The sequence below is a fragment of the Poecilia mexicana genome, unplaced genomic scaffold (assembly GCF_051168715.1).
Source record: "Poecilia mexicana isolate PSO_F unplaced genomic scaffold, ASM5116871v1 scaffold_15, whole genome shotgun sequence".
In the NCBI taxonomy this organism is placed as follows: domain Eukaryota; kingdom Metazoa; phylum Chordata; class Actinopteri; order Cyprinodontiformes; family Poeciliidae; genus Poecilia; species Poecilia mexicana.
This window is the reverse complement of record NW_028263384.1, coordinates 11,891,341-11,918,687: the sequence shown is the minus strand read 5'-3', so window position 1 is coordinate 11,918,687 and position 27,347 is coordinate 11,891,341. Positions and strand designations below refer to the sequence as shown.

The window sequence follows — 27,347 nt, the reverse complement described above, 5'->3', positions numbered from 1 at the left end:
TAAATTTCATTAAAAACAAAATGCAAAGCAATACATTGAGTACTAATGACTCAATTAACGTTTTGTATTGGTTCCTACCAGACTGTATTCTACTCGGGCATCGGCAAGGTTGTTTAATTACATCCACCTACCCTCTACTGCCCTTGTCTAGTTTAAAAAAAGATAGAATCATCCTTGTACTTTGTTCTTTCTTGATTCAATTTGCATTGCTTGTTGGGGCAGTGGACCGAGTTGTCTTTAGTAGGAAACACAATTCAGTCTAAATGTTCTAAATGTTTTCTAAAGAATAAAAACAGAGTCTGAGTCAAAGTTGAGTAACAGCCACACTTTTGGATTTCTTAGGATACGGTGTTAAAATGTCTTCTTATTTTCAGATTCTCTGCTGAAAGAATAATGCAAGACACAAAATTGGTTTTTCTAGCCACAGTCAAATTTTAATTCTCTTTTTTTGTCAGCTTAGAAATGGCCAGAGTTCAGCCCCACTGGTGCTTCTACGTCTTTACAGGGCTAAAGATAAACTCAATTTGCAAATGCTTAAGTTATTACTGTCAACTAAAAGTCAGAATTAAAACATAAGGAAACATTTGTGTCTTCATGTTACTGTATATGCAGTCAAGTCAAGATGTCTAATCATACACAGTCTGCTTTGTTTATATTAGAGATTCAATTGTTTAACTGCTAATGTCTCAGTTATTGAAATATTTGCAGACATTTTCATTATTTTCTTAACATAGAAACATCTGTTTTGTCATGTTGAGATATTACACGTTACGAAAGCTGCCCTGTTATGTTTTTTACCATTTGCATGTCTTAGCAAAGCCCCTAGTCCTGATGTAGATATTTTGGGAGCGATTTTTTTTAAATTGTAGGTTTAATGGTTGACCACAAGCTGGTTCTCCGGGATTTAACAGCCAATATTAACTCTCACCTTTCTGATACCCTCTGATGGACTTGAAACAGAGTTATCAAAGCCATTGTTCTTGTTGACGACCTTCCAGAGCTCAGCAAACGTGCTGTCCTGCTCCAAAGGGTTGGTGCCTTTAGCATGGAAATATTCGTACACAGCTGAGTCTCGCACTGTCCCATAGGCAAGGTCCGCTTGTTTGGAAAGGTCCTGGAATGACCTTATTTAGGGACAAAAAAGAAAAGTATTAAAGCAACAATAGGTTTCTCTAAATAGTATTTCCATGTATCAACATGTAGTTGCGTGTTGGCACAATGTTGGTTGTCCTTTTTAACATAATCCTCTAACCCTACCCTAATGATTGCTTTCATCAATCATTTCATATTTAAACACATTTGTCAAGTTTAAAACTTTGCAACTTCACAATTTTTAGTGACTTTTAAAAACTTTACTCAGATAATCGTTCCAACCAGCAGTGTTTTTTTTTAAAAGGCTCAGCTTTGCAGTTTCCAAACTCAAGCAACCGTACATCTACACACCCTGAACCTTCCCTTCAGCTATTTATCAATTATTTGAAACATCTTATCCACACAGTTTTAGATTTCCTTCTTGGTTTTACTTTTCTGCATATACGGTTCAGCCCAAAATTATGCATGACTTTGAAGGATGTAACGTTTTCATTCAATCAACATGTTTCTCAGACATGTTGATGTCTGAGTCTAGTTCTAGACAGAGTCTAGAACTAGACTCTGTCTAGTTCTAGACAGAGTCCAGAGCTGAGTATAATGGAGAATATGTGAAGGGAGATAAAGATTAGGGTGATGGAAAACCGACCTTTCACTTGGAGCTGATGACAAAAAAAATCAAGTACTTGAAATACCGGAAGAAAAATGCAAAAAACGTGCAAAAAGCATGTTTTTGCATGCTTTTCGCATGTTATCAGAAGAGTTTGATTGTTTTAATGTTTTCCAACAATTTTTTTTTTTTTTTTGAAAATGCAACTAAAACAGATTTTTTTAAATTTTTTTATTTTGAGAGTTTGCTGAGGGCACACACATTTTTCCTGCAGAAAGCAAATTGCTTATGTCCCTATGAGGCTGTCTAATGCAAATTGTGCATTTTAGAAATGGCAAATATTCAAACAAATGTTAATTTAACTATCAACTTAAATAACCAGTGACTAACCAGCTGTCATCAATTAATTTATTTGTTTTAATATTTTAAAGTCAACTGCTAATGGATACTTGCAATACTTGTATTTAAATGCCTAGCATAAAGCTACCATTCTGAATACACACTCGGATGGATAAAAAGATGGATGTACAGATAAAAGAACAGAACTGTTGCTAAGCTTGTCCTTTGTTCAGATATTCATATCAGCCGTGCCTTCTCTCATATCTACCTCTTCAGCATCGACCCTCAGGTTGTAATGAATTTTTTTGTGCTGCTAGCTGGTAATGACTTGACTTATGCCAGGCCAGGCATATTTTTAGTTATGTAAGCAACACTGAAGTAGAGCCACAATCTCAAATAATAACCATTGTGAAAGCTGTGAGTAGGTTCAACTCAGCCATTTTCTCTGCATGCATGAATTTTATCTGCCAGCACACGGAGTGTGTCTGTGATTGGCTGGATACTTTTTTTTTTTTTTTTTTTTTTAAACTGATTTTGAATCATGAGTGAATTTCAATATTCCCTCTACTCCACATCTCTAACAAACTCAGAACATTCACACAGCAAGATGAAATGAGGGGGGAAAAGCAAAGGTCTTTTATAAAACACTGATAATAATAGAAAAAAAAAGTTTCAGACTTTCCAAACTAAATCAGTGATGACAGATAATAGGCATCACTTTAAGTTAACAGTAAAAGTGGACTCTGTGTTCTGGGAACATTTATATCACTATCACTTAATAGATTTAACTTGGCATTGTGACCTCTGACCCCAAAGCGCTTCACACTACATTCAGTCATTCACTCTTTCATGCACACACATTTACATGCTGATGGCTACTTTGTAGCCACAGCTGCCCTGAAGCAGACTGTCAGAAGTGAGGCTGTCATGCGCTGGTGCCACCTGACCTTCTGACCACCAAGGACACGACGACCAACACGGACAGAGCGGGGGTTTGAACTGGCAACCCGCCCAATAATTGCTCCATTATTTCCTATATTGACTCAAATGAGTTTGAATGAGAAATAAACAGAAAAAAGCTACTCTGTCCAGATTACAGCTCCTTTTTTTATTATTTTTTTTACTCTATATGGAGGGGGTCTTAAAAAACAAAACAAAAACACTGTGCATGTTTCTAATTTTTACTTAGATGTTAGATGATCATTGTTGGGAATACACAGTTTGCCATGATTTTACTTTAAACCTGTTTACTTCATAAATAATTTAGCAACACTGGTTAAAGAAAGTAAAAACAATAAATCTGGATTTGGAGTCATAAATTAGGCTAACAGACATTCAGCTAATAGACAACGATCAGAACAATCCAAGGTTCTCCTTTAGAACTGTGGCAAAATCGACTCAAAGCCTTAACTCATTTGAAGGCAAAGTATTCCTTCTGGGCTTAGCTGTAAAGATTTTATGGAGTTCTTTGCTCATAAAATGTACTAATTGGGAAGAATGTTTCCCTCTGCACTGTTTGTGCAGTTCTTATTCCTGACACATGCCTCCTGAAAATTGTCAAAATCCTTAACTCCTCTCTAAAATATTTTATTCCCCTTGATATTGCAGAATTCATATCCATTAGTAGAGCCACTACAGCTACTCTGTTTTTCACCCCCTATTCTAATCAAAAATGTTTTTCAGTGTATTTATGCTGTTGTTCATTGGTTTTGGTTTTGAACAAGTAGTTCTTCTAAAGTATCACTATTTTGGAAGAAGAATGAAATATGAGACTGATATTACCCAGTTGTGCATGTCAATGAAACCAGTTGAGACTGAGGTTACAAATTTGTCTTTGACATTAAGTGGATGAACATTTCAGTTTGAATTTCATCAACAGTAAAAGCATTGAATTAGTTTTTGGTTTTCCAAGCCAAATGTACCAACACTTCTTACCCAATTTCTTGTACCCGCTGCCTAAAATCAGTTAATTGTATCTGATTTACTGTATCATCTTGCACTGTATCCTTGACTTTGAAAAATATTCTTCTCATTAAATCCTCACTGGAAATGTCTCTCTGCATCCGTGTCGTCTAGAAGAATGAGGGCGGCAGAAGCAGTGTGTTTGCAGAGTTCCTGTACCATCTGTCCCTCAGCTGATGACGGTTCAAACTTCACAACCTCTCCCAATAAAACAGCTGCCAACCTCAAAGGAAGATTGCACTCTGCCTGACCTCTATTTACATCTTTGAAGTTTTTGAAAGTGAAGCTTCGAGAGAGGGGCGAATGCCATTACATTTTAGATCTTCTGAAATAAGTCGGAGTGCATCCGGAAAATAAGCGCACCGATTCACTTTTTCCAAAATTTTATGTTGCAGCCTTATTCCAAATTGTATTTAAATTAATCAACCAATTAATCAAACTTCACGACAATGTGAAAATGTTCTTTGTGTTTTGAACGAAAGGATTAGAAATAGAAAAGCGGTTGCCGCTGTGGCGCAGGGGTAGAGCGTGCGACTAGTGTTAAAAGTGCAACTGTGTAATGCTGCCATGCTCATGTGTGCAAAAAAAGGTTTCAGGAAAATGCTTCATGTGTTGTTGGTAAAACGCTATAATACCTCATGTAATACCTCGTAATTGCAAATTTTATATAAAAAAAGTGGCTTGGTTAGCTAAAATTTGTGAGCTATAAAGTGCTAAAGCCCTGTGCTCCCCCCCCCCCCATGCAGCAAACCACTATAATCATCTCCAATACAAATGTTTTCCCTGGGGAAACTATAATTATCTTTAATGTAAACACACATCGCAGATACATCCTTTCTTGTTGAATTTTGAGTGGTTGCTTGAAATACCTGAAAGGTCTGGAAAATATGGGTTATGATTTCTATGGAAAGTCACACCGAAATTATGCAAGAAACCTGTTCAGTGTGTTTATCCAGCCATTTTCCTTACACCCTTGTCCCTTAGTGGGGTCAGTAGGGTTGCTGGTGCCCATCTCCAGCTAACGTTCCAGGTGGGAGGCGGGGTACACCCTGGACAGGTCGCCAGTCTGTCGCAGGGCAACACAGACAAACAACCATGCATACACACACTCACACCTAGGGGCAATTTGGAGAGGCCAATTAACCTGACATGTTTTTGGACTGTGGGAGGAAACCAGAGTACCCGGAGAAAACCTACACATGCACAGGGAGAACATGCAAACTCCATGCAGAAAGACCGGGGCTGGCAATCGAACCCAGAACCTTCTTGCTGCAAGGCAACAGCTCTACCAACTGCGCCACTGTGCAGCCCTGTTCAGTGTGTTCAGTCAAATATAATTTAATAATCACTCTAGATGAAAGAAAGGTTAGCTAGTCTAGAATGCAGCGTCTCTCCCTGCTCAAATGTTTTCAAGGACACATTTTAAAGGTGTCCTTTAAAACGTATGAATCATACCACAGGAATAGTCTCCCACAGATGCCATTTTAAAAACAGCTGCTCTCATGTGTTGTCACAGGTGAGCTATGTGCTGCTTAGCATTCGCTCAGTCTGCTGACATGTCCCCATGTGGCTGTTTGTTCAACACTAGACAGAACCAATGCAATCAAATGTCTTTCTACCCATTCTTTAGAGAGAGAGAGAGAGAGTGAGAAGGACATCAGAACAAATTGGATTCACTTGCAGATAACATTTAGACCGAGAAACGGTCGGTTGTTATGCAGCAGGTCAAAAATTAAAGGAGCTTTATAGAAAAAGAAGCTGATCCCAGTAGATGAATCTTTAACTCAGGCTGTTGCATGTGTACCACAAGCTCAAGTATTGAAAATATGAAAAAATAAAGAAATGCAGTGGAGCTGAGAAAAAAAGTCAATTTGTACACCATATGTAACCAGTCGATAACACATCTCTAGAGATATGCAGAGATACAACTTCTCATGATCGCCAAGTTTGAGTGAAATTCCCCACTGTTCGGAAACAAAATATTTTCAGTGTGACAGAAAAAAAAAAAAGTTTTACCTGACTGCATTGTCCATGCGTGACACAGTGAGGTAGGCGGCCAGGTTCGCTGTGTAGGACGAACACACGATGAGGGTGAAAAGCCACCAGCTGCCCATGACGATACGCAGAGCCACTGAGCCCAGAATTGAGTCGCTGCCTGCAGGGTTGAGATGAAAGTGGTTTACAAATGCATATCCCATAGAAATGCATATCCCATTTTTACAGATTTTAAACAGGGCGATAAAACATCCCCTCCAGCAGCAGTAGAAGATATTGCCTTTTTTTCCCTCCGAATTAAGGGTTGGATATAACTATCAATATGAAAACTCCTCAAAGTCTTCACAACTCAGACATAAAGACATCAAGTTTATTATTTGAAACATGAAACAATGGTAATAAACCATTTCGAAGCAATGATCTTCAACTAATCCAAAGATTGCTTTTCTATTGACTGACAGAACAAACCACATGGGCTGAAATGGCTCCAATATCTGATTTGGAGTAAATGTCGGCACTGAACCAAGACACCAGATGTGAAATAGAAGTGAACAAAAAAACCCTTAAATACGGCCCAAACTGTACTTCATCGTTATCGAGGGTCTTGAAGTCTGATTTATTTCAACTTATCTGTTGTGATGGTGGCAGGGAAATATAGATTTTACAGCTTCAATATGTAGTGGATTGTTTTCTGCATTTTTTTTATTGGTGTTCTATTGGACTCTAGTATGCTCAGATTTTTAAATGGTTTTCTTATTGGTGGTCACATTTGTACAGGTACATATCTTTAAATTAAAATATTGTTGAAACGTTTGAGCAGTTTAATTCAATTGGTGGAACTCAAATTGCTAACACACAGATTGATACTGCAAGTGTTTGTTTTTTTTTCTTTCTGTTAACTATGTTCACGATTTTCTCTTGACGAGACTCCATGGATTATCTAAGGGTTAGATCTGGTCATTTCTCTGGATAATCAAGCTCAGTTATGCCATCGTCATTGGACAAAGTATTGGTACTTTTGGTCAAGTTCTTCTGGATAAGGTAAAGAAGTGTCTCCATAAAAGCTGTCAGCAGAGAGAGGCATGTCGGGATTTCCTGTGCTGACTTTGAGTTGATAAAACACGGTGGACCAACACAAACGGATAACATAGCCCCCTAAATCATCACTGACTGTGGAAACTGCTCATTCAAACTCAAACAACTTGGATTCTGTGACTCCAGAATCCGCTACCTTGACTTTAAAAATCAGATGACTAAATTCACTTTAGACCAATGGCCTGTGACAGTGGTAGTCCGGGTCCAGGACACGTCTCTGTGTGGTTGCTCTTTAAGCATCGACAGTCCATGCCTTGTGAGTCTTTCCAAACTTTTGAATTGGGTGGACCTCCCTATCCTCAACCTGGCAGCTTTCCTTATTGCTATTGAACTTTTTTCAGTTCACATTTTTCCTTCCACTCATCTTTCCACTAACATCCAGCTTGAGGTTTTCAGCTTTTGTAACCCAGAGTATGGTACTCTATTTTTGGAAGGCATTCAGGACAACCTGCAGTCTCAAGATTGTTTGAACCGCGGCATAGCATCTCTGTGTTTGGAGGAAAATATTTACTTATTGGTCCTCCTACATATGAATGAAATTTCTGACAAATCACATTTGGGTTTTGTTTTTTTTTAATTATTATTATTTTACACCATAACCATGAAAACTGACTGGAAAAACACAGATCATTGTAACTGAACAGAACTTAAGTTCAACTGATTTACTCAAAAGACCATTGAAAAGTTACTTTCAATGGATTTCACATGCAACTGGCTTATGTGTAAATATTGTAACTCCACTTTATGTAGCAACTATAGCATTGCTCATTTTTCTTAATATCTTAAAATTTCTAAGCCTTGTTTCTCTCTTTATGTCAGATAAGGAAGCCTCATGTGTTCCAGCAACGTTGCTGTTGAGTTTTAGTAGTAGTCGCCCGTTGTCTGCAAAGGCATAAAAGAAAAATGGGTTTAGAAATGTATGAGGAAAAATGTCATCTTGAATCCTGATCCTAAAACGGAAAGCCATGGAAAATGTCATCTGAAAGTTTCAAGAATATGAAAAGTGATGAAAACATATTTGTCTGAAAGTGTCACAATCGGCACAGCTGAACCCTCAGGAAAGCTTGAAGGTAAAAAAACAAAAAAAACGAAAGGTCTTGTCAGATGTATCATACTACGGCATCAATCATTTTTATTGCACATGGCTCCGAGTTTGTTTTTATTAAGGTTACTGAATGTGAATTGTCCATGTGCAGATTTAATTGGCTCTAAGCATGCTCCTCAGTGGGACACGCTTTCATTTATGAAATAAACTGATTAAACACTTTAAATAATAATAAAAAAAGGTTTCATATCCGTTTGGTCCCTGGGATGCGTTGGATTATATCCTACCTCTGAATGACCCCCATATGGAACAAAACAACAGTTCCTACGTGGAAAAAACAAACAAACTGCAGTGACACTCGGTATCTGGGGGTGAACACACAACATAAGCCAGCTAAGTGCCAGCATACCATTATGGACTTCTCAGAATATTAGGATGCCATGTTTCAACTACCAACAATGGCACACTAAGCATCAGCAGTCAGATCCATATCAACGCGTCTTACATCAGCCCCTTAGCTCCTTCAACAAAAAAAAAGCAAGAAAAAAAATCACTTGAATCAAAAAGTGGCACCGCTGGAACATGAGCCAGAAATGAGAATGTGAAAACGAAGGCAGATAAAAAGGCATGAATTTGGCTTCTTTTAAAATATAGTGGGTGTTGGGTTAAAAAAGGTTCACAGGCACTACGCCAGACTTTGATGGATGCAGTCTGAGCTTTAAAATCGGTCATTTGTTGCGACCAGACGTACCTGGACCGACACCAGATGTAACGATGGGGTGTCCTCCTGCAGAAAGGCACCTTCAAAAATGCTAAGGTGGGCATTTTGCCTGAAATTTTCCATCTACTGATTCAGCATTTGTTGCATGGTGACATCCATGCAACAAATGGGCTGAAATGGCTCCAATATCTGTTTATTGTCTTCCTGTTTATTGTAAGTTATTATACCTTAGTAGTTATGACAGCAGCCGGCAGGGACTCTGCGTGTGTAATGTCAAAGATCAGATTCTCTGTATTAAAAAAAAAAAAAACAGTAAAAATTTTCCTGATTGGCTTAGAAATGCGCAGTTGAATGAAAATATTTGTTGTTAAATGCTAAAATACTCTTCACATGTTCATCTGCCTTGTTGACCTAAGGTGTTGCATTTATATGCACTGTAGAACAGTGAATCTTTATGAATAGACTTTGATCTGGAAGGAATAAAGGCTATTTTTATTTAAATTATAAGAATACCTATTGATAAGTGAAGCGTAGAATAAAATAACCCTACTAAATTTAGATTATCTTGGAGTAAAACTATAAAAAAATTATACTTTCACCATTTAATAAGATACATTTTTGGATTAATGTGTTTACTTGTAAAACAGAAAATAAAGCTATTTAGGTCCACAGGGGCCTAGGTTCAGACGTCTGATCTCTAAGCAATTTATTATTTACACAAGGTTGTGAATTTCAACTATCTGTAGTTGGGATGCAATACTAACAGCATAATCTGTGTTAAAAGTACCACACAGTACCCAGGTGCTTTTGCACATTTTCAAACAAGATTGATAATTTTACTTTTATTTTTAATTAACTGACCTTGCTGCACGAAGGCCCCATAGACGATCCAGATGGCGCTCTGAAGTGAGGTGGGAGGTGGCGGATGGCCCGTGTTGCTGTGACATCTGACTGCTTGGATACGTCGCAGCAGGAAGATCATGATGCCCACTACGGGTATGGCCGCTGCGATGCATGCCCACACGGCCAGGTCGAATGGGGCAAGCAGAGAGAAAATGTTGATCTTTTCCTCGGACTTGCGCATCAGGATTCCCACGGAATAGTCCAGGTAGCGCTTGCTGAAGTCCACCACACTCTCGCGCTCCGGTGTGATGGTGATGGCAGATACGGCCAAGTCAGCTCGCTGTTAAACCCCACCCCCAAAAAAACAGCTGTTTTTGGGGTTTTTTTTGCCAAAACTCATGCATTTGACCAGTATTAGTTTGCCATTTCGTGACATTTAGGATGTTTAGCAATTTGGTATGTTTGTGTTTCTGAAAAAACTCGGCCTCCAATTGCTTGTTTATTCACTCATATTTTTTTTTTTTCTGAATACTTTTCTGTACAAAAAAACAGGAAACAAAACAACTGTTAATTTTTGGACTATTCAGTGCAGATCATCGTATCAATTTCTATTTAGGTTGAACTGCAATTTTTGCAGCCAGATGAAGATAGCTTGTGAAGTGATGGTCTGATGCACAGACTCTTCTTCCTAAACTACACAATGAACTAACTTTTAGAAATATAATTTCAGGACAAGCATAGGAATTGCTCTCTTCACGCAATCAAAAAGTACAAACCTTTCCAATGAGTTCTCCAATCATGCCATTCCAGGACCCATTGGGGAGAGCTGAGCCGTACTTCCCATCGCCGACTTGGTAAATATCGTACTTGAAGCCCAGGATCTTGGCGAGGCCGTCCAGGACATCGATGGAAAAACCTTTGTATCGTTTGGGTTGACCCAGAATGTTTTCTGCCACCATCACAAAAGGTTCCTCCTGTTTTTAAACAGAACAATCTCAGATCCTTTAAAAAGCAGGTTTCAGATGATGTTACGTTCCGGACATATTAATATTGAGAAACATAGTTTAAGGCCGAGTTTCACGCTCAGACTCTGAGAACCAAGGGTGCTTTTACTCAATCGCAGACGCGTCATTTATCTCGATGCACACAAATCTAATGGTTGGGATATAGAGCTGCAAGCAGGACACGATCAGTCATCATAAGATGCCTTCATGAAAAGCTTCTGTATGTTCTCCATTAAACTTCATCCTCATAAAATTGTTTCCTTAGCAACTGTTGATCCATAACAAATGGCGCCATGGCAACTGCTATGGTCCATCAACGGGAAAATTGTCATTTCAAATTTATTGCCCCCCCCGCACCCACCCCATGGCTCCCCTTTATGAGTGGAAGTGTCATGGCAGTATTAAATAGGTGGAGTGAAAAGAGCCGAGCGGGACGGGGCGGGGGAGGGCAACATGGAAAGAGGAGAGGTGTTAAAGTGGGCAGGGGCAAATGACTTGATGAAGTGACACTGCCAGGAGAACGCCGAGCAGAACTTATGTGAATAAATATGGTGGAGGTAAATCATCTGTGAAAAGAGGAAAAATGGAGGGGAGGAGAAATGATTGAGGTAAAGGACGAGGGCAGAGACTCTGTGGTGAAAGAAATGCGGTCTTACTTTTAGAGACGCTGCTGTGCTTTAATCGTTTTCAGATGCATTATATTTCCGAGACAAGTGAAGACTTCTTTTTGCAGCATTACAAAAAAAAAAAAAAAAAAAAATGCATGTGGAGCTGGTGCTTGGTGCGCTCGCACACAATGATCTTATTATTATTTGAAATGGGGCATCATCAACACATTTCAATGCACCTTCCTCTAAACTACTGATGACTTTCTAAATGAACGCTTAAGATGTGTGAGCTGCTGGGAGTTTTATTGTTTAACTGTCCTCTTAAAGTATGATTGAAACCGATTTTCAGTGCTTTTAGTGTGCTTCATAATCCTCTGGTGTAAAATTCAACCTCATGCATGTTGGTGCTTACCCTCCTAACTGCATTTTTACTCCATTTGTTGACTTGGGTGAATAGATCCAGTGACTTTTCACAGCTTACCAGTAACGTCACAATCTTGAGCGTCACTCCCTGCATGCCGCTCTCTATCCGGTTCTCCTTGAGGCTTCCGTTCAGGCCGCGAGTGGAGTCCCACGATGCCAGCTACGGGCCGAGAGCAAAGAATCCGATAGGTTAGCAAAATTAACTGTGTAAAAATGGAAATGCAAGTAGCTTCTAATGGACAAAGATGCAGATAAATGTTGTGTTAATTATGTTTATTTATTTACGAAGCACATTAAAAAACCGGCAGCCATTACACAAAGAGCTGTTCGTAGAATAGCTGCAGGAAAAAAAAAAAAAGATCCATCACACACATGTAAGTCAGGAATCAATTTACAGAAGAAAATTAAAACAATTCTGCTCACAGTAATTATCCCCACATTATCGACCATTTTTAATTGATAGTGAGTGGTCCATGTTTGTTTACATCAACCCGCTCCCAGCAGTGGAGGGTGATTAACCGGTTCACAAGAAACGGGACCCTCGGTTGTGAAAGGAGTCTGCACCCACTCTTTACGTCTAACTACACAAAGTGTGCAAGACCGTTAAAATAACAGGAGAGCACTTGAGGTTCACTTCATGCTCCCCAAATTAATCTACCACACATCCAGTCTGAGCCTTCGACGTCCCTTTGAGTGCCTTGGGTCCACACAATCCTTTACTTTTTAAACTTCTCATTCCACATGGTCAGCCTCTGGAGCCTTGTCTCCGGTCTTCGAGGCTGATGTTTGTTAAATTCTTAATCAGCGCTGCCGGCTGGACAAGGATTCTCAAGGATTCGACACGTCATTTGGAGTGGCCTTTGATTTGAGCTGACAGAACAAGACTCGTGGCCCAAGGTCAAACCACAGTCCTTTCGGGCTCCGGGAAGCACCGAGCTATTTCTCCCTCCGACTGAAATGACCTACACCATAGTGAGATAGAAAATTTGTCAAAAAAAAAAAGTTTTTAAAAGTTTTGTTTTTCTAAATGGATAAATTCCCAGGTAAATAGGTGGATTCCAGCTTTTCAATTTGAAGATGTACTTTGAAATCTATGCGCTTCCTAGAGTTGCATATTGTCAAGGTCAACATACAGTGATAGTAAAGAGAAATCTGGATTAACAGACTGTATGGCTACCACCTGTACTTTAAGCCCTGAAGGATTTGTACCGATCCGAAAATTTGAAGTTCAGAAATCATTAACCTCAAAGAACAAGACCGATTTCATTTGATTAAGCTCGTTTTCATTTGTTAAAAGTGGATTTTTTTATTTTACTCATGTGATTCAATAATAATAAAAAAAAATTCTGCAAACATTGCTGTCTGTAAGCTTTAGTACGTTCGGCTATTTTAACGATAAAGTGTCTCAATCTCTGCAAAATAGCTCAAGCTAGGCTAGAGGGGATCATTTGCAAGCAGCATTCTTGTTGTGAATTTTCAGTGGATTTTGGTCCGACTTTGGCTGGGCCATTTCTAATCCACTTAAAGGAAATCATATACGTTTTAGCTTCTGCTTCAAAATGATGTGGTACTTCGTGTTGCTCTGTCACCACATTGCATTAAACGTGGTTGTAGAGAAACAAGACATTGGGAATATTGAACGTTATTTTTAGACAGCAAAACCCTCAGATAGATCCATTGTATCTTGCATAACTTTCTAATTTGTTCCTTTAGCCAATTAGCAATTGGGACGTGAAAGCTTGGTGTTTTTTTTTTTTTTTTTTTTTTAATTGGTTTTCTGTGCTCTTGTCTTATCTCGGTTCAACTTTGAGGGAAGTACACAAGAACAAGTATATCTGTGTCACCAGCAAGATCAGAACAAACAGTCTTGAAATTACAAGCTGTGCATTTGAACGAAATCACTACTTCTGATACACAAAGCAGCAATAGAGGCATTCAACTGTGAAAGAGAAGCATGTCAGGCAATCGGAGCCTGTCGAAAAACGGAGCTAAAATTTCATTATCAGCCTGTTTTGTCACAACTGATCCGCAGAACTCAGTGCAGTTCATTGCTATGTATAGCTTCACTGCAAACTCATTGATGAAGTGACTCTTGCTTAACAGCACACTAGCTAATGTGTACTGTATATGTCCCCCTATAAAGTGTCACTCAGTAAATGTTTCTTCTAAGCACAGTAATGATGTCAGCTATGTGAAGATTAGTGCATGTGCAGCGTAAGAAGCACTTTGCTGCACGGATGTATGTTGATGTGAAAGTAGATTGTGAGTCACGTGTGAGTTGTCAGCACACACCTGCTGGTGGGCAGTGTGATGATGTCGGCTTATTCATCTGTGTTGATGTTGACTGATGTGCCGATAAAAATCTGACGTCCACTAGGAAGCCGTTGGTTCTTTGAAAGGTGGCAAACTGAACACTACTTAAAGACCGAACAAACGTGACATCTGACGGTGCCCTGTGTTATGGGGCCACTTAGACATAAGTGATGCAAGTTGGAGTCTTTTCAGATTCCCAGGACTTCCTCTGCCTCCATCAATGTGGTGTTACAAGGTTCATCATTTGTCCTGTTTCTGAATATTTTGTTAATGGCAATTTCTTTTTTTCTCCTGGCGTTCGGGAACTTTGCCATGTTTCAGATTTCAGGTCTTTTTTTTTTTTGGTATATTTTTTTTTTCTACAAGTGCTCATAATAATTCTGCCCATCTGTCTACATGACTGTGCTGTGTGTTTGTGTTTCAAAGTGTGCACTGAGGCAAAATGTCAGTGTGCACTGGCTGCCTCACAGGGGGCTATTTTCTCCATGAACAGTTTTGTCCTCTCTGAAAAACACTGAGCAATCCTCGCTCTGTAAACTGAAGAACACTAAAGAGGAACACTTCTACTTCACAGAGCTTTGCTCACCAGCGCGCCACTAGGAAGGTCACAAACAATAAACATGGCAAAGTCACATCACCTGCAATTACACAGGAAATGTATGGCCATTAGTTTTTATTAGGCTAATACTTTGAACATGTTCCGAGGAAAATTCTACTTCAAAGAGGAACTGGACGTCGGCCTAATTTGAGGAATGATGTACAGTGGTTTGCAAAATTCTCCAATCAAATCTTTTAGGCTTTAGATATACTTGAAATGTGAGGTGAAATTACAAACATAAAGTGATGCATTTAGTGTGTAGGAAAATGAAATAAAAAATGTGGAAAGTGGGAGATGTACATGTGGGCTTCTTCTTTTAGAAAACATTGAGCAAACGGACCAAAGATGACATACAGGAGTGCGTGGATATAAGCGTACTGTTCTAAAGTTTGACATTTCTGTTTAAATTATCCGTAGCAGCAGAAAATGAGAATTTAGGCATGAAAAGATCCATTTGATTTTCATTATTAAATAATCAATATTATGAGTACAACTGAAAATATAAGCAGTAATTATAATTGCTTGCATGACTGGCTGGGTAGTTTGTTCGCATTAGTTTACACAAGATAGTGACCAATTTAAGCACTTAGCTGAATGTGTTTTACACGACAAATTACTGGTGGTGTTGGATATCTAAATTCATCAGGGTTGAACTGAAACCTAAATAAATTGGCTGAAGGACACATCAATGTTTTTGTTTTTTGTTTTTTTCCCCCAAATTGTTTCTGGATTAAGAATGCTGACTGAATTACATATATGCAAATTATTGTATCATCAAACTCCTACTTCTGCTTTCAGTCTGTCACATACACAGGAAATTTCCCCAGTGAAGAGGAAACAACAAAGAGCAGGTACATCAAATGATGTACATTTAAAATAAACAGTTGCAGGGACATTTTTTTTTTTATTATTTTTGACAAGGAGCAGATGAAAGAGAATATATTGGCGTTTGTAGAGGTATTTTCCTCAGGCTTAATATTTTTACCTTTTGATGGTAAGTGAGCTTTTATGTATCCAGTGGAGTGTCATTTTAATCTTTTTTTTTTTTTTATTATTTTTACAAACTCAGACAGTTTAGACTTATGGCCGATATAACTGTAAAGGTGAACTGCTTACATTAATACATATTTTTTTACAGATCTGAGTGAGTTGCCATCTGAAAATATTATTGCTAATACTGTGATTATCCATTGCAATATGACTCTAATATTCACTCACAAGATGTGTTTTAAGGAGCTCACAGTAATTTTTTAATTGAGACGTTAAGCACTACTAAAATAGACTCATTTTGAAAGATTTGTTTCACTTTGCAGGTGAGTATTTACTTATTATGAATGTAGCAAGTAATTGGAATTGCACCAAAACTTTTAATAACATGAAAATGAGTCATTGAATAATAATAATAATAAAAAAAAAGCACTTACTTGTTTTTAGTTTTTGTGCACCTGTGGGAGAGATTCCACGCAGCCAAGGGACATTTTAAAAACACTACGGAGCCAGAAAGTGCGTTTATAAAAAGCCACGCTTCCCGGCACTGTGCAAATTAATTGTTGGATCAACACTCCCATCAGCCCCCCGCAGATCTATTGTTGGCAAGAGAGAAGTGCCCTTTGGAGAATATTTAATGTCATTTGTGCTTGATGAGTCAGTGAGGAATTAGTTTGAGCAGTGGCACGAATGTGGCAGCTTTAAGCCGCTGCGTCATTTACATGCTGCTTGCAGTGCTGCACATTAAAGCTCATGGGGAAACCCTGCATCCATTATCAACATCAGCAGTGGCGTCTTGAAGGGTGATGATGGCCAATAAGAAAATCCTGATCTAACCTTGTGACTAATAAACACAAACACTTGATTCATCTTCGGTGTATTAAATATTAGTTGGCTCTCATCAGTGCAGAATGTCTAAATATGCTTATTTTGGAAAGATGGATTTTGCTAGATCAGCTGGGTTGTTTGAGTTTTAAGGCATTAAAAGTAGAATGTTTTTATTGACTTATTATGACAACTGAGCTAAAATTCACCTGCGCTTTGGAAGAAAATGCTGTGTTTTTGAGTGATCCTCAAGATCTGACGTAATGCCACTACAGAAGAAACTGTAACGGCAGGTTGGAAAGGATTCATTGGGCAAAGATGATTGCCAGACATTTCATTGACAAACGGCGTTTTGACTAAAGTCCAAAGGGTTGGAGTCCCATTTGATGGCATCTCAACTAAAATTCTGCATCTTTTTATTTCTCTTTCTCACTGTTTATTACATGCTGTTTTTATTTTAATTATGTAAAGCACTTTGAAATGCCTTGCTGCTGAAATGTGCTATACAAATAAAGATTGATTGATTGATTGATTGATTGATTGATTGATTGATTGACTTCAGCTTATCCAACTGGTAAACCCCAAAGATCAGAGAGGGAGAGAGACAGAAAGAGACCACAATGACTGGATCGGGGACTCCTGGATTCGATTTTTCTTTTTCAGTGCAAAGATTTAAATGCTGATGCGTCTAGATTTCATTCGAGAAACATCTGAGTATGGGATATAGAACGAGAATATAATCATTTTTACTTCAAGTGTTAAAAATATGATTTTGATTAACGACAGTCCCGTTGAAGAAACATTTGAGAAATGATCTACAGCACTATGCACGCCAGCAGGAGCAATTACATTCAAATAAGCCGACTTTTCTCCATGAGAGCTCAATGTAAGCTGGAAGTCATTAGGAATATCTGCTTTAGAGACGAGCTGACACATCAATAAGACCAAACCGGGAAACCAAAACAACAACAACGGTATCGATCACTCTGCATCAGCAGTGGATGGTGCAGAAATCTCACAGTAGCCATTCTGGAAATAGTATTTCAGTCTTCATTACAGTTTCTAACCAGAAAGACGCCTCATCTAAGAGCCATCAGGCCAGGAAGAAAATGGACTGAATGCAGATAAATGATGATGGAGCGGGAGGAAAGCGGGTCTGAAAAATGAGAGTAAAAGGTTAAGAGAGACTAGAGGAGGCGACCACAGAGGAGAGGTGAAAGAGGGGGAGGCCTGGACGTTAGGAAATGTAAAACTAAGAGGGGGACGAAATGATAAATGTGGTGAGGCCTTGGCAGGGGCAGCACTCTGTGGAATCACAGTTTCAAATAAACAAGAACTTTGGTTCAACCTGCAAAGAATATCCTGCAGTTATATTTCCTTTTAAGTTGTTTTGGAGTAAACAGTACGGTGCGTGTGTACAGCAACTCCACACATTTCTGTCTGTTTTCTAGCAGTACTGCAGGTACACAAACATACCTGGTAATGAACAGCAGCACTGACACAGCGCACATACCTTTCCTTTATACCTGCTGCTAATGATCTCCAGAGACATGCACCCAAATGTTGCCATGTTTCCTGCTGCTCCTGCATTTGGCTGGACGTCCCATGTGTATTAATGGTGCATTTATAAGTGGGCCTCTACTGTTTGCAATGGGCTCTTCGGCTGACTAACATGGATGCGCCTTCGTTTTTTAATGTAAGTGCGTATCTTGCTTCGTGCTAATGATGATGGCCGTGTTATGATGAATTGGTTTGAATGGCTTTAGTCAGGCTGAGTGGTGATTAAATCTTCATTAATGCTTCTGGTCAGTCCTGCTCTACATAGATTGCCAAGAAACCTGATTCTTCTTCATTCGGGGAGAAGTCCCTGACTGAATCAGGACAAAAAGCGACAAATTACAGTTGATAACGGAGTGCACAAATAACGCTCTCCATCTCTGTTTAGCCACATGGCGAATGCAGCGTCAGGGACTTGAGATTTAAAATGAAGGAAGTTTGCAAGTTGTGTGTTTCGTTTTTTTTTTTTTTTTTTACTTTTGACTTTGAAAACTAAGAGTTGTGTGGTAAATCTAATATTCTAGCATCTTTGTGAAGCTCAAAAAGTCCAAAATGGGGTTTCTGACACCTATAAAGTGAATATTAAGCACAATGAGCAGTAGATGATCCAGACACAGCTATTCTGTGTGTGAAAGTTATGGTTCATTCTCAGAAGAATATAATAAAAACCACACATATATTTGCAATTCTGATGCCACTATCACTATGCTAGACCAAACTTCTAAAGATCTTTTATGTCCAAACAAAATGGGTAAAAAAAAGAAAAAGTTTGAATAGAAAAAATATAACCTACAGGTCTAATGAACATGTACCTAATCTAAAGTATATTTGCATGGGTTACTAAGAAATGGCTAGTTGGGTAGTTGTATTGAGACATACAGGCCATTTTCATCAAAAGTTCTCTCAGCACCTTGGACAGCCATGTAAGTCAGCACAAAATTGAATCTAGCCACTAAAAGCCTCCTGAATGGACTTTCATAAGGAAGCTCTAATTGACCTGTCTTCAGCATATTGCACAGACCATACAACCGGGACATGGCACAGACGCTATTCTGTACTGAACTAAAACCCGTGGCTTTTCTTTGAAACAAATTGCATGAAAGTTATTTCTGACACTCGAGTTGCTGGCTTGCCAAAAGGAAAATATGTTGGAAACTATACAGGGGAGAAAACAGACTGACCCGTTTCACATCTTTCACAAATGTCTCACTGTAGCTGGTCCCAAGGATCTCAAACTGTACGTGGGAATTGGAGCCTTCGGCACGGAAGTCCATCAATCCGGTCAGGCCGCTGATCCGTCCCTGTTGCAACAAAAATAATAATAATAATAAAAAGCTGTATTTTTTGTTTTGTTCTAAAGAAGCATGTTGATTTCAGCCTGGAAATAAAACAAAAAGACAAGAATATTAATAAAAAAATATGATCTAATAATATTTTAGTAATGATAGTAATGATAGTAATGATAATGATCATTACTTACAACATGACAAATGTACAAACTACACATTCAACAGAGGTTCAGATTTCCTTCGTTTTATCAACCCCAACATTTGCCTTTAAACATTTGAGCATTGCTTTTACACATATTTCAACCTTAATGTTTTTTTATTCTTCATTTTGAATAGGATTCACTCATTTAAAACAAACTATTTTGCCTGAAATTTTTTCACACTTGAAGCTATTTTTACATAAATTTTCCTTTGAGGTCTCTGGATATTTAAGGCAACAACAATTACGTTTTAGTTCAGATGCAATTATTATTTTTCTATCTATCAAGTCCAAAGATTTTGTTTAATTTTGTGAAAAATTACACTTGCAATTAACTTTATGCACATTTCCTCTGCCTTTTTGTTTTGAAGGGTAAAAAAAAAAGAACTGGTATTGGTTTCATATACATTTCCTCCAAACAGTAGGTGAAGATGGATGTATAAAAGAGCTGTACCACACCTGAGTTAATTCGTTAATTCAGCTTTTCACTGTGTACAATAACGACACAGCCATGTTTTATATGATTTAGTATAGATGCAACTTCCAACAGAATTTGCTGTGTATAAACTGAAGAAAATCTCATATAAGACACTTAAAAGTTTGTTGGCTGATTTTAGATAATATGAGGCTGCATATTTTGAATTTCGCTTCACTTGGATTTTTCAATAGGGCGAGAGATGCCATGTTGAATCTTTTGGAATAAAATCAATGTGTTACAGAAGAACAAGCATAATTTTAAGATTGCATGTGGTAACAAAGTAACACTATGTTCCCTGCCTCGTTTGTTCAGACCTCACTGAGCCATCTGATGTCACACCTAAAATTAAACCAGCACCGACCACTCTGTGCAACAATAATAAAAATACATTATTAGATTGAGGTGGATGAGATCAAACGGCTCTCCGATATTGGGGGCTTTTTTTTCATTGAAAGAACTGAGAAGGCCACATAAATATAACAAGATCAAAGCCCGGAAACTGCCATAAATCCATCCTGAAACCAGGGATAGAGTTTGCATTTAATAATCAGCTTCCTCTGGGCTTTCAAAAAAAAAAAAAAAAAAAAAAAATATATATATATATATATATATATATATATATATAATTTCCATGTGCAGGATTGTGCTTCATCTGTTAAAATAGTTTGTTTGATTGTACAAGCACATATTTTCTACTGTATTTCAATGAATCCTATATTTTTAATCAGAAATGTAAAGCTTTTATGAACAATTTATGTCTACAATATTGTTTTTTAAGTCAGCTTTATTTGCGCATCACATTTCAGCAACAGGGCAGTTTAAAGTGCCTTGCATGTTAAACACATAACAGGGTAATCAATTATATTATGAACAGCAAACAGTGAACAAACATTACATTTAATCAAATACTGTCATCAAACTGATCAAGAGTAATCATCGAATATTGAATAAAGATGAGAATTAATGTTCCAGGCATTATTAATCTAACCAACTCTAGGTAAGTGGGTTTTTACCCTTGATTTTTTTTTTAACTGTTTTGCAGTTTTCTTGAAATTTGTTACACATTAGAGGAGCATAAAAAACTGAATGATGCTTCTCCATGTTTGGTTCTGGGGATGCAGAGTCGACAACCAGAAGACCTGAGTTTGCATAAAAGACTTTAAGAAACACTCAAGGAATGTAAAGCTCATGGTGTAAAGCTCAAAAAAAGTCAGAAAATAACATATTTAGAACGTTCAATTAAAATCAAATGTATCAAAGGCTCTACCATAGCCTTTGATACAATTACAAAGACAACACTGCTTGTTACCAAGAAAAGTTTGATTAAAAAAAAAAGAAGGTCTTTTACCTTTTGAATGGTGTCCAGCATAGACCATCCTCCGTTCCACGGTTTTGTGGACTTCCTCATGCAGTTTAGACTGGCCATACTGTGCCACTTCCTGTCCTCCAGTTTCCTATAGAAGGCGTTCGCCAGCATCAAAACACTATCATACAGGTAGAGATTGGACACCTGTTGGAGAGAAAAAAAACAAAAAAACTTCACTTTAAGGAAAATAACTTGGCAGCACAGAAACGATTCAACAAAGAAACTATATTGTAATTTTTTGGGGGTCCCAGAAGACAACCCTTCTGAAGAGCACAAGGTTGAATAGATTTTTTTTTTCCAGGTGTACATGAAACATGTCTCCCTACTTGAAAGTTTAGGCAAACTTTTTGTTCTCTTCTTCACAAAACTCAACTCGTCTCCTCTTTCGTGTCTTGTCCACTAATTTTATTTTCAGGATACTCTTCGGCGAGTTGGTGAGATTTAATTGCTGTTCTGCCTTGGAAGGCGATGCTCTTCTTGCACAGTAAGAGGATTTCTTATGATAAAGTAGGAAAAATTTAATGGTATTTTGGAGCGACATGGTTAAATTTACTCCTCATATTGGACTTTAGTATTGCCAATCATTCAACCATTTCCGCCTCATGGACACAGCGGTGGATCCTTCCCGGATTCAGCCCGGGTGTGACAATTGATTTAACACTGAAGGTTTTCTAGGTCAATTCAAAGTAAACTTTCCCCGAGAAAACTATCATTGGGAACAATATTGGCAGCTACCCCTGGCATTCAGTTCGTGACATTCTTAGAGTTCCCACTCCAAGCCTCTCTCGTTGGTAGGAAATTCTCCGAATCGGCTTCGCTCGCCTCCAGGTCAGTGAGTCAGGAGCTGAATCCAGGTGAAACTCAGTTCAGTATGTCTCAGGTCACATAAAAGCTATTTAGCTTCCAATGGAGTTTTGAGCTGCCATCTTTTAACCGTTAAACTATTCAGATTAATGATTTTACTGCCATTACCGGATATATTTAACCTCGTTTATGTGAATTATTGAAGACGTTGGGTGCACACACCACATGGTTCGGCCATCTGTATGTTGTGATGATTAACTGTACAATTAGCATTTCAGTAGAGCCATAGGGAAACAGCTATTCCAGTCATGATCGACTGAGTCAAACAAAAATCTTAGAACCGTACAGGAGGAAAGCCAAGCTATTTCAACCCCTTTCAGAAAATACTCCAAGCCTGATCTTGAACACTCACCATCTCTGTGTGATTTCCAGGTGGACTGAAATAAATGACTGTCACAGAAATGATACAGTTTTTTTTCCCAGTAATATTCTTTGTCAGTGGTTAAATTAACATGGTTTGACCTATACTGAAGAAACATTTAATACCACACTTGAGCTTGTGGCATCTTTCTAATAAATTGATTTTGTGGTGATTTTGACACGAATTTCAGTGGAACATTAATTAAAACAAGCTTCCATAGCATAAGATAGCAATTTACTTAGTTATGCTGGTAATTCCCAAGAAACACTGCTGCAGTAATTTGTATTCATAGGCATCCATGTCTCTCATAATTATCTTGCCAAGGGAGTTTAATATACATTCAGTTGCATACATAATCAGTTCATATTTGCAATTTCTTGACATTCAGCAGCTGCACAGTGTGGCTGAATATTTATACTATATTCTAAACAGAAATCAAAGACAAAAAAAATATGGAATTTAATTAGACTTATTCAAGAAATTACCACTGTCATATCAGCTATAGGAGTCGTTTTGGCTACGGAAAAGTGCAAATTTATATATATATAAAAAAGAAAACTAATAATTTAGATCAAAATTACTATTAGTAAATTAAAAAAAATAACTTAGTAATGTAAATACTTTACCAGAACCTAAACTACAAAAATACAATTTTGTCTGATATCAAATTTAGCCCACAGACGGATCTCATTTGCACACATAGTGGAGATGTGGAAGTTAGTGTGAATCAAAAGCAGGTGTTTATTTTAGTTTTGATGAAAAAAGAAAAAAAAACTCCTAAAACATTAGACAACATAAAATAATATATTAATCTTATATTTACACCCTTGATAATCCAGAGCAGAATCACTTGTGGTTTAGGATTACAACTATTATCCATAAAACAGGCATAAAGATTCACCATGAAGGACTCCCAAGAAAAGAAAAGACAAGAAATCATTTCAGATATATTAATGTAGTTGTTTCTCTAGTGCATAACATGGGGCTCAGTCCTGAAATGAACACGAGTTCATGGTGACGTATTCAGAAGAACAAATGACAAACTTAACACCACGGTGCTATACTGGACATAAAGTCATAACTTTTGCTTGACTGGCCTCACTCCTGTAAATCTATAGTAAATGTTTTTTTTTCTTTTTCTTAAAATATTGATTGTACGTATTTGTTTATTTAGATTTTACACACACACAACCAGAGGCCTGTGAGCAACGATGCCTTGCAAAACCACTGACAGTGCCTCATCGTTTTAACTTATTTTTTTAAGCACCAACTTAAACTTTATTTACTGAGATTTCTATATGATAAATATCCAGAATACATATTGTAACGCATACAAAGATTTGAAATTACTAATTCTGTTATGCATTTGTACACACCACCCCTTACTCTGAATCCCGCTGTAAATCGGGTGTTACAGTAGGTCACGTCTGGCACAGTGCTAGAACGGGCGAACCATAGAGATTTCAAACCTTGAACTTGGTTTTATGTTATTTGTTGGGAATGTCTGTCCTAAAAATATTTACTCAAGGAGTTATGCTCATACTTTCGGTTTTTAAGCGATGCACAGAATCTCATTAGTTTTATTTACCTCCAGTGACTGCAGGTAGCCTTCCTGCGGATCGCACAGCAGGGATGAAATGCGATGATTGTTCCTCATGCATCGAACATTGGTGTCCCTCCACAGTGGGAAAACCTGACGGATGATTGTCATCCGCCCCAGCGAGCTGTGAATCAACTCCATTATATCCGCATCGCTCACTTCCTGAAGACGAACACAACAGAGACGTTTTATTTTCATTTGATTTCGGTCGAGATCGAAACGACGCTCAGCCTGAAAATGTCAGCCTGGGATTGTTGCACCGTGAGCGGTCATGAAGAAATCTGAATGAGGGAACAGACGGTCTTGAAGGATGTTGGCGGTGCTGTCCTCTTCAGCGGCTAGAATTTTAAATGCCGTTCAAGAAGGACGAGTGCATGAGAAGAGCAGGTAAAATAGTGCAAGTGGGTTGAAATATCAACTTGAGAATTTATTTTCTGTACATGCAAATTGAGCAAATAAGATCTAGTGACATCTTTATTCAAACAAAAGAATCCAGATTAATCATATCTACAAGTTAAAGCTAATAAAACATGAATTTCTTATCCTAACAAAAACATCTAAATAAAAAAAGCTTACTTCTGATTCCTTTTTTTTTTTTTGAGAGTGAGAGAGAGAGAGCTAGGGATGTATTGAGGATCAGATCCATATTCATGAGACACAGCCTGTTGCTGCTGCCTGTTATTCTCCAGAGCAGGATGGTGGTCAATGCTGAGGCCGACAGCGAGTCTCATGAGAAACACTGGATTCATATACTACCTGACAAAGCTGTGAGGTTACCGGCGGGTCGAAACTCAAGCAGCTAAAGGCTGATATATTCCTGACCACACATCCCTGAGAAAAAAAACAACACATCCCCTCAATCCTTGTTCATAGTCAGTTGTTTTCATCTCTTTTTTCACTAATCCTTCTGTTTTTACTGCTGGTGTACCGAGACGGTTTAATGTGTTTTCTCCTGGCCTTTGTGATCCCGTGAGAAGAAACTGACAACATTTAGACAATAGAATGGAAAAATATCACTAATAAGTCATGATGTGAGATGCTGATAGACTCCTAATCAAGATGAATGCTAAGATAGAATCAGAAGGTGCTTTAACGTAGTCGGATGTTGTTGGTGCAAATGGATTTGTAATTACCTTCTCAGTGCATTTTCAGCTGAATTTGTACAGTAAAAATGTTACATGAAGACAAATTTAGTTTTTTAAATTTTTTACATCACATATTCTGGCACTTCAGCATTGTGTGAGATGATTTTTTTGTGCACATTAGTTTTCTTAACCAGATTTAAGTAGTGGAATCTGTTTCCTACATCGTTCCAACTTACTGTGTTTAAAGCGTTTTTTTATTCACCTTCAACGTTGGCCTTTTTCCGATTGATATGTGAAAAAAAAATGTTTTTCTTAATTTCTTTCATTGTTGTCATCACTGCACAGTGTGAGGTAAAGACTCCTCGGGTGTTTTTTTTTTTTTTTTTTGCTCATCTATTTTTTTCCACTGGCTCTTTCTGACTCTTTGAGACCAGTCAGGTGGAAAGCATGAATATTCATGAGTTGCTGCGACACATTAATCAGACAAATTATGTCGCTTGGCTCACCGAGCTGAACCCTATGTCCAAGTTAATAACTGATGGTGCCACCCAGTCCAAGTGTTCTGTCATAATCCCAGGTGACACTCATATCAGAACCTGACCCAGCAGTAAAACTGACCAGCAGGATCCGGATCTGAAACGTGGAACTTTTATCCTGTGTGTGTGGGAAAAAAACAAAAAACAAAAACAAAACAAAAAAAACAAAAAAAACAGACCTATACTGTAGTGTTTAATGTCTAACTTATCTGGAAAAGTGTTTTCAAAACAGTCATAAGGTGCAAAGATGCACACTTTGTCTTGCAAGTCAGTGTAACTACTTTATGGATCACTAATCAAACTGCACTGTAAAAGATTTTAAAAAGCCCACGAGTAAAATCACAATATTGTTTTTGACAGATGCAGATCACACACAAACCGCCGCTGAAATCTACAATTATCACATAATTACGTCAGTTGAGTAGCTTAGATTGCCGAGAGCACCAATGCAGCACAGTCATGTCTCAATGACAGCTGATGACCAAAATACATTAATCTAATCAAGTTTGGCTGACAGACAGGCTAAATTAGCCCCTCTGTGCTGCTTATTGCATGTTATTAATCTTTTATGAGCAATAAAGGTTGCTTTTTTTCTTTACCCGTAATTATGACAGTCATTTAATTAGAAGCTATGGTGGTTTTTGAAACGGCACACAGCTGAGCTGAGAGGGAGTGGGTGTTAACAATGAACAACAAAGCTCTGTGGGTATAAGGCTTTAGCTTGACTTTCTCTTGGATACTTTCATCCAACAGAAGGGTTTAGATGTGACTACCGTTAACCAAAAACCTGCTGAAATAACCACCAACATGGGGCAATGTGCTAAACTTTTTATCAACTATCAGGACAATCGTTTTCCATGTGGACACAATCACTTGAATATGGAAATGAGCATTTTCCGTTGCAACACACAGCAGAAATGACACATTCCTGTACATTTTGAATGATTGCTTTTAGTTTCTGTTTCATTCATTGAACAGAGCATATTTAAGGAAACCTATCACTACATTAGCTTCTTTTCAAATCACTATGGTAACACTTCGGCTGAATCGATTTGTCTAGATAGCAGGGAGTTAATTTATTCCAGTCATTAAGACTCGTAGATTCTTCACACACTCATAAGTTTGAATCATTTCTGTGGCAAGAACGTTTGTCACTCAAGTTATTTTTCTCTCTACAACACCTCAAACAGTTTAGACTGAGCTAACACCTCAGTTGTGTGTTAGCTGAGTAAGCCATGGTTGATTTGACTGTAAACAGCTGAAAATAGTCAATACAAGGTTATTGAGCAGTAAATAGTATTGGTTTTCTCTCCATGTTTTTTTAATAGTTCACACACCAAATTTAGCTTAGAATGCATTAATGCATATGTTGGAAATTATTCTAGCACTACCAACGAAGCTAATATTTGCAATAAATATCTTCTAAATATCACATCAGATTGGTTTTAGGTGATGTTCTAGTTCCTTAAATTTTTTAGATATGTCAAAAGCATGACTGTATTTGTATGCATCCTCAATGAAGCAGGCTTCCTGAAGTCATCTTTACCTGTGTGTG

At 37.9% G+C, this 27,347-nt stretch overlaps 1 protein-coding gene across 1 annotated transcript in view; it reads right to left on the bottom strand.

Annotated features, from left to right (window-relative positions):
- Positions 1-27,347, bottom strand: part of grid1a (glutamate receptor, ionotropic, delta 1a) — a 67,266-nt gene that overhangs the window by 382 nt on the left and 39,537 nt on the right. The window contains exons 3-10 of the mRNA XM_014967213.2: positions 24,160-24,333; positions 21,329-21,490; positions 19,196-19,315; positions 11,793-11,894; positions 10,476-10,673; positions 9,718-10,039; positions 6,017-6,155; positions 929-1,124 (exon numbers count right to left, since the gene is read on the bottom strand). Coding sequence (XP_014822699.2) covers positions 929-1,124; positions 6,017-6,155; positions 9,718-10,039; positions 10,476-10,673; positions 11,793-11,894; positions 19,196-19,315; positions 21,329-21,490; positions 24,160-24,333 — 1,413 coding nt within the window. The remainder of the gene's footprint in view (positions 1-928; positions 1,125-6,016; positions 6,156-9,717; positions 10,040-10,475; positions 10,674-11,792; positions 11,895-19,195; positions 19,316-21,328; positions 21,491-24,159; positions 24,334-27,347) is intronic.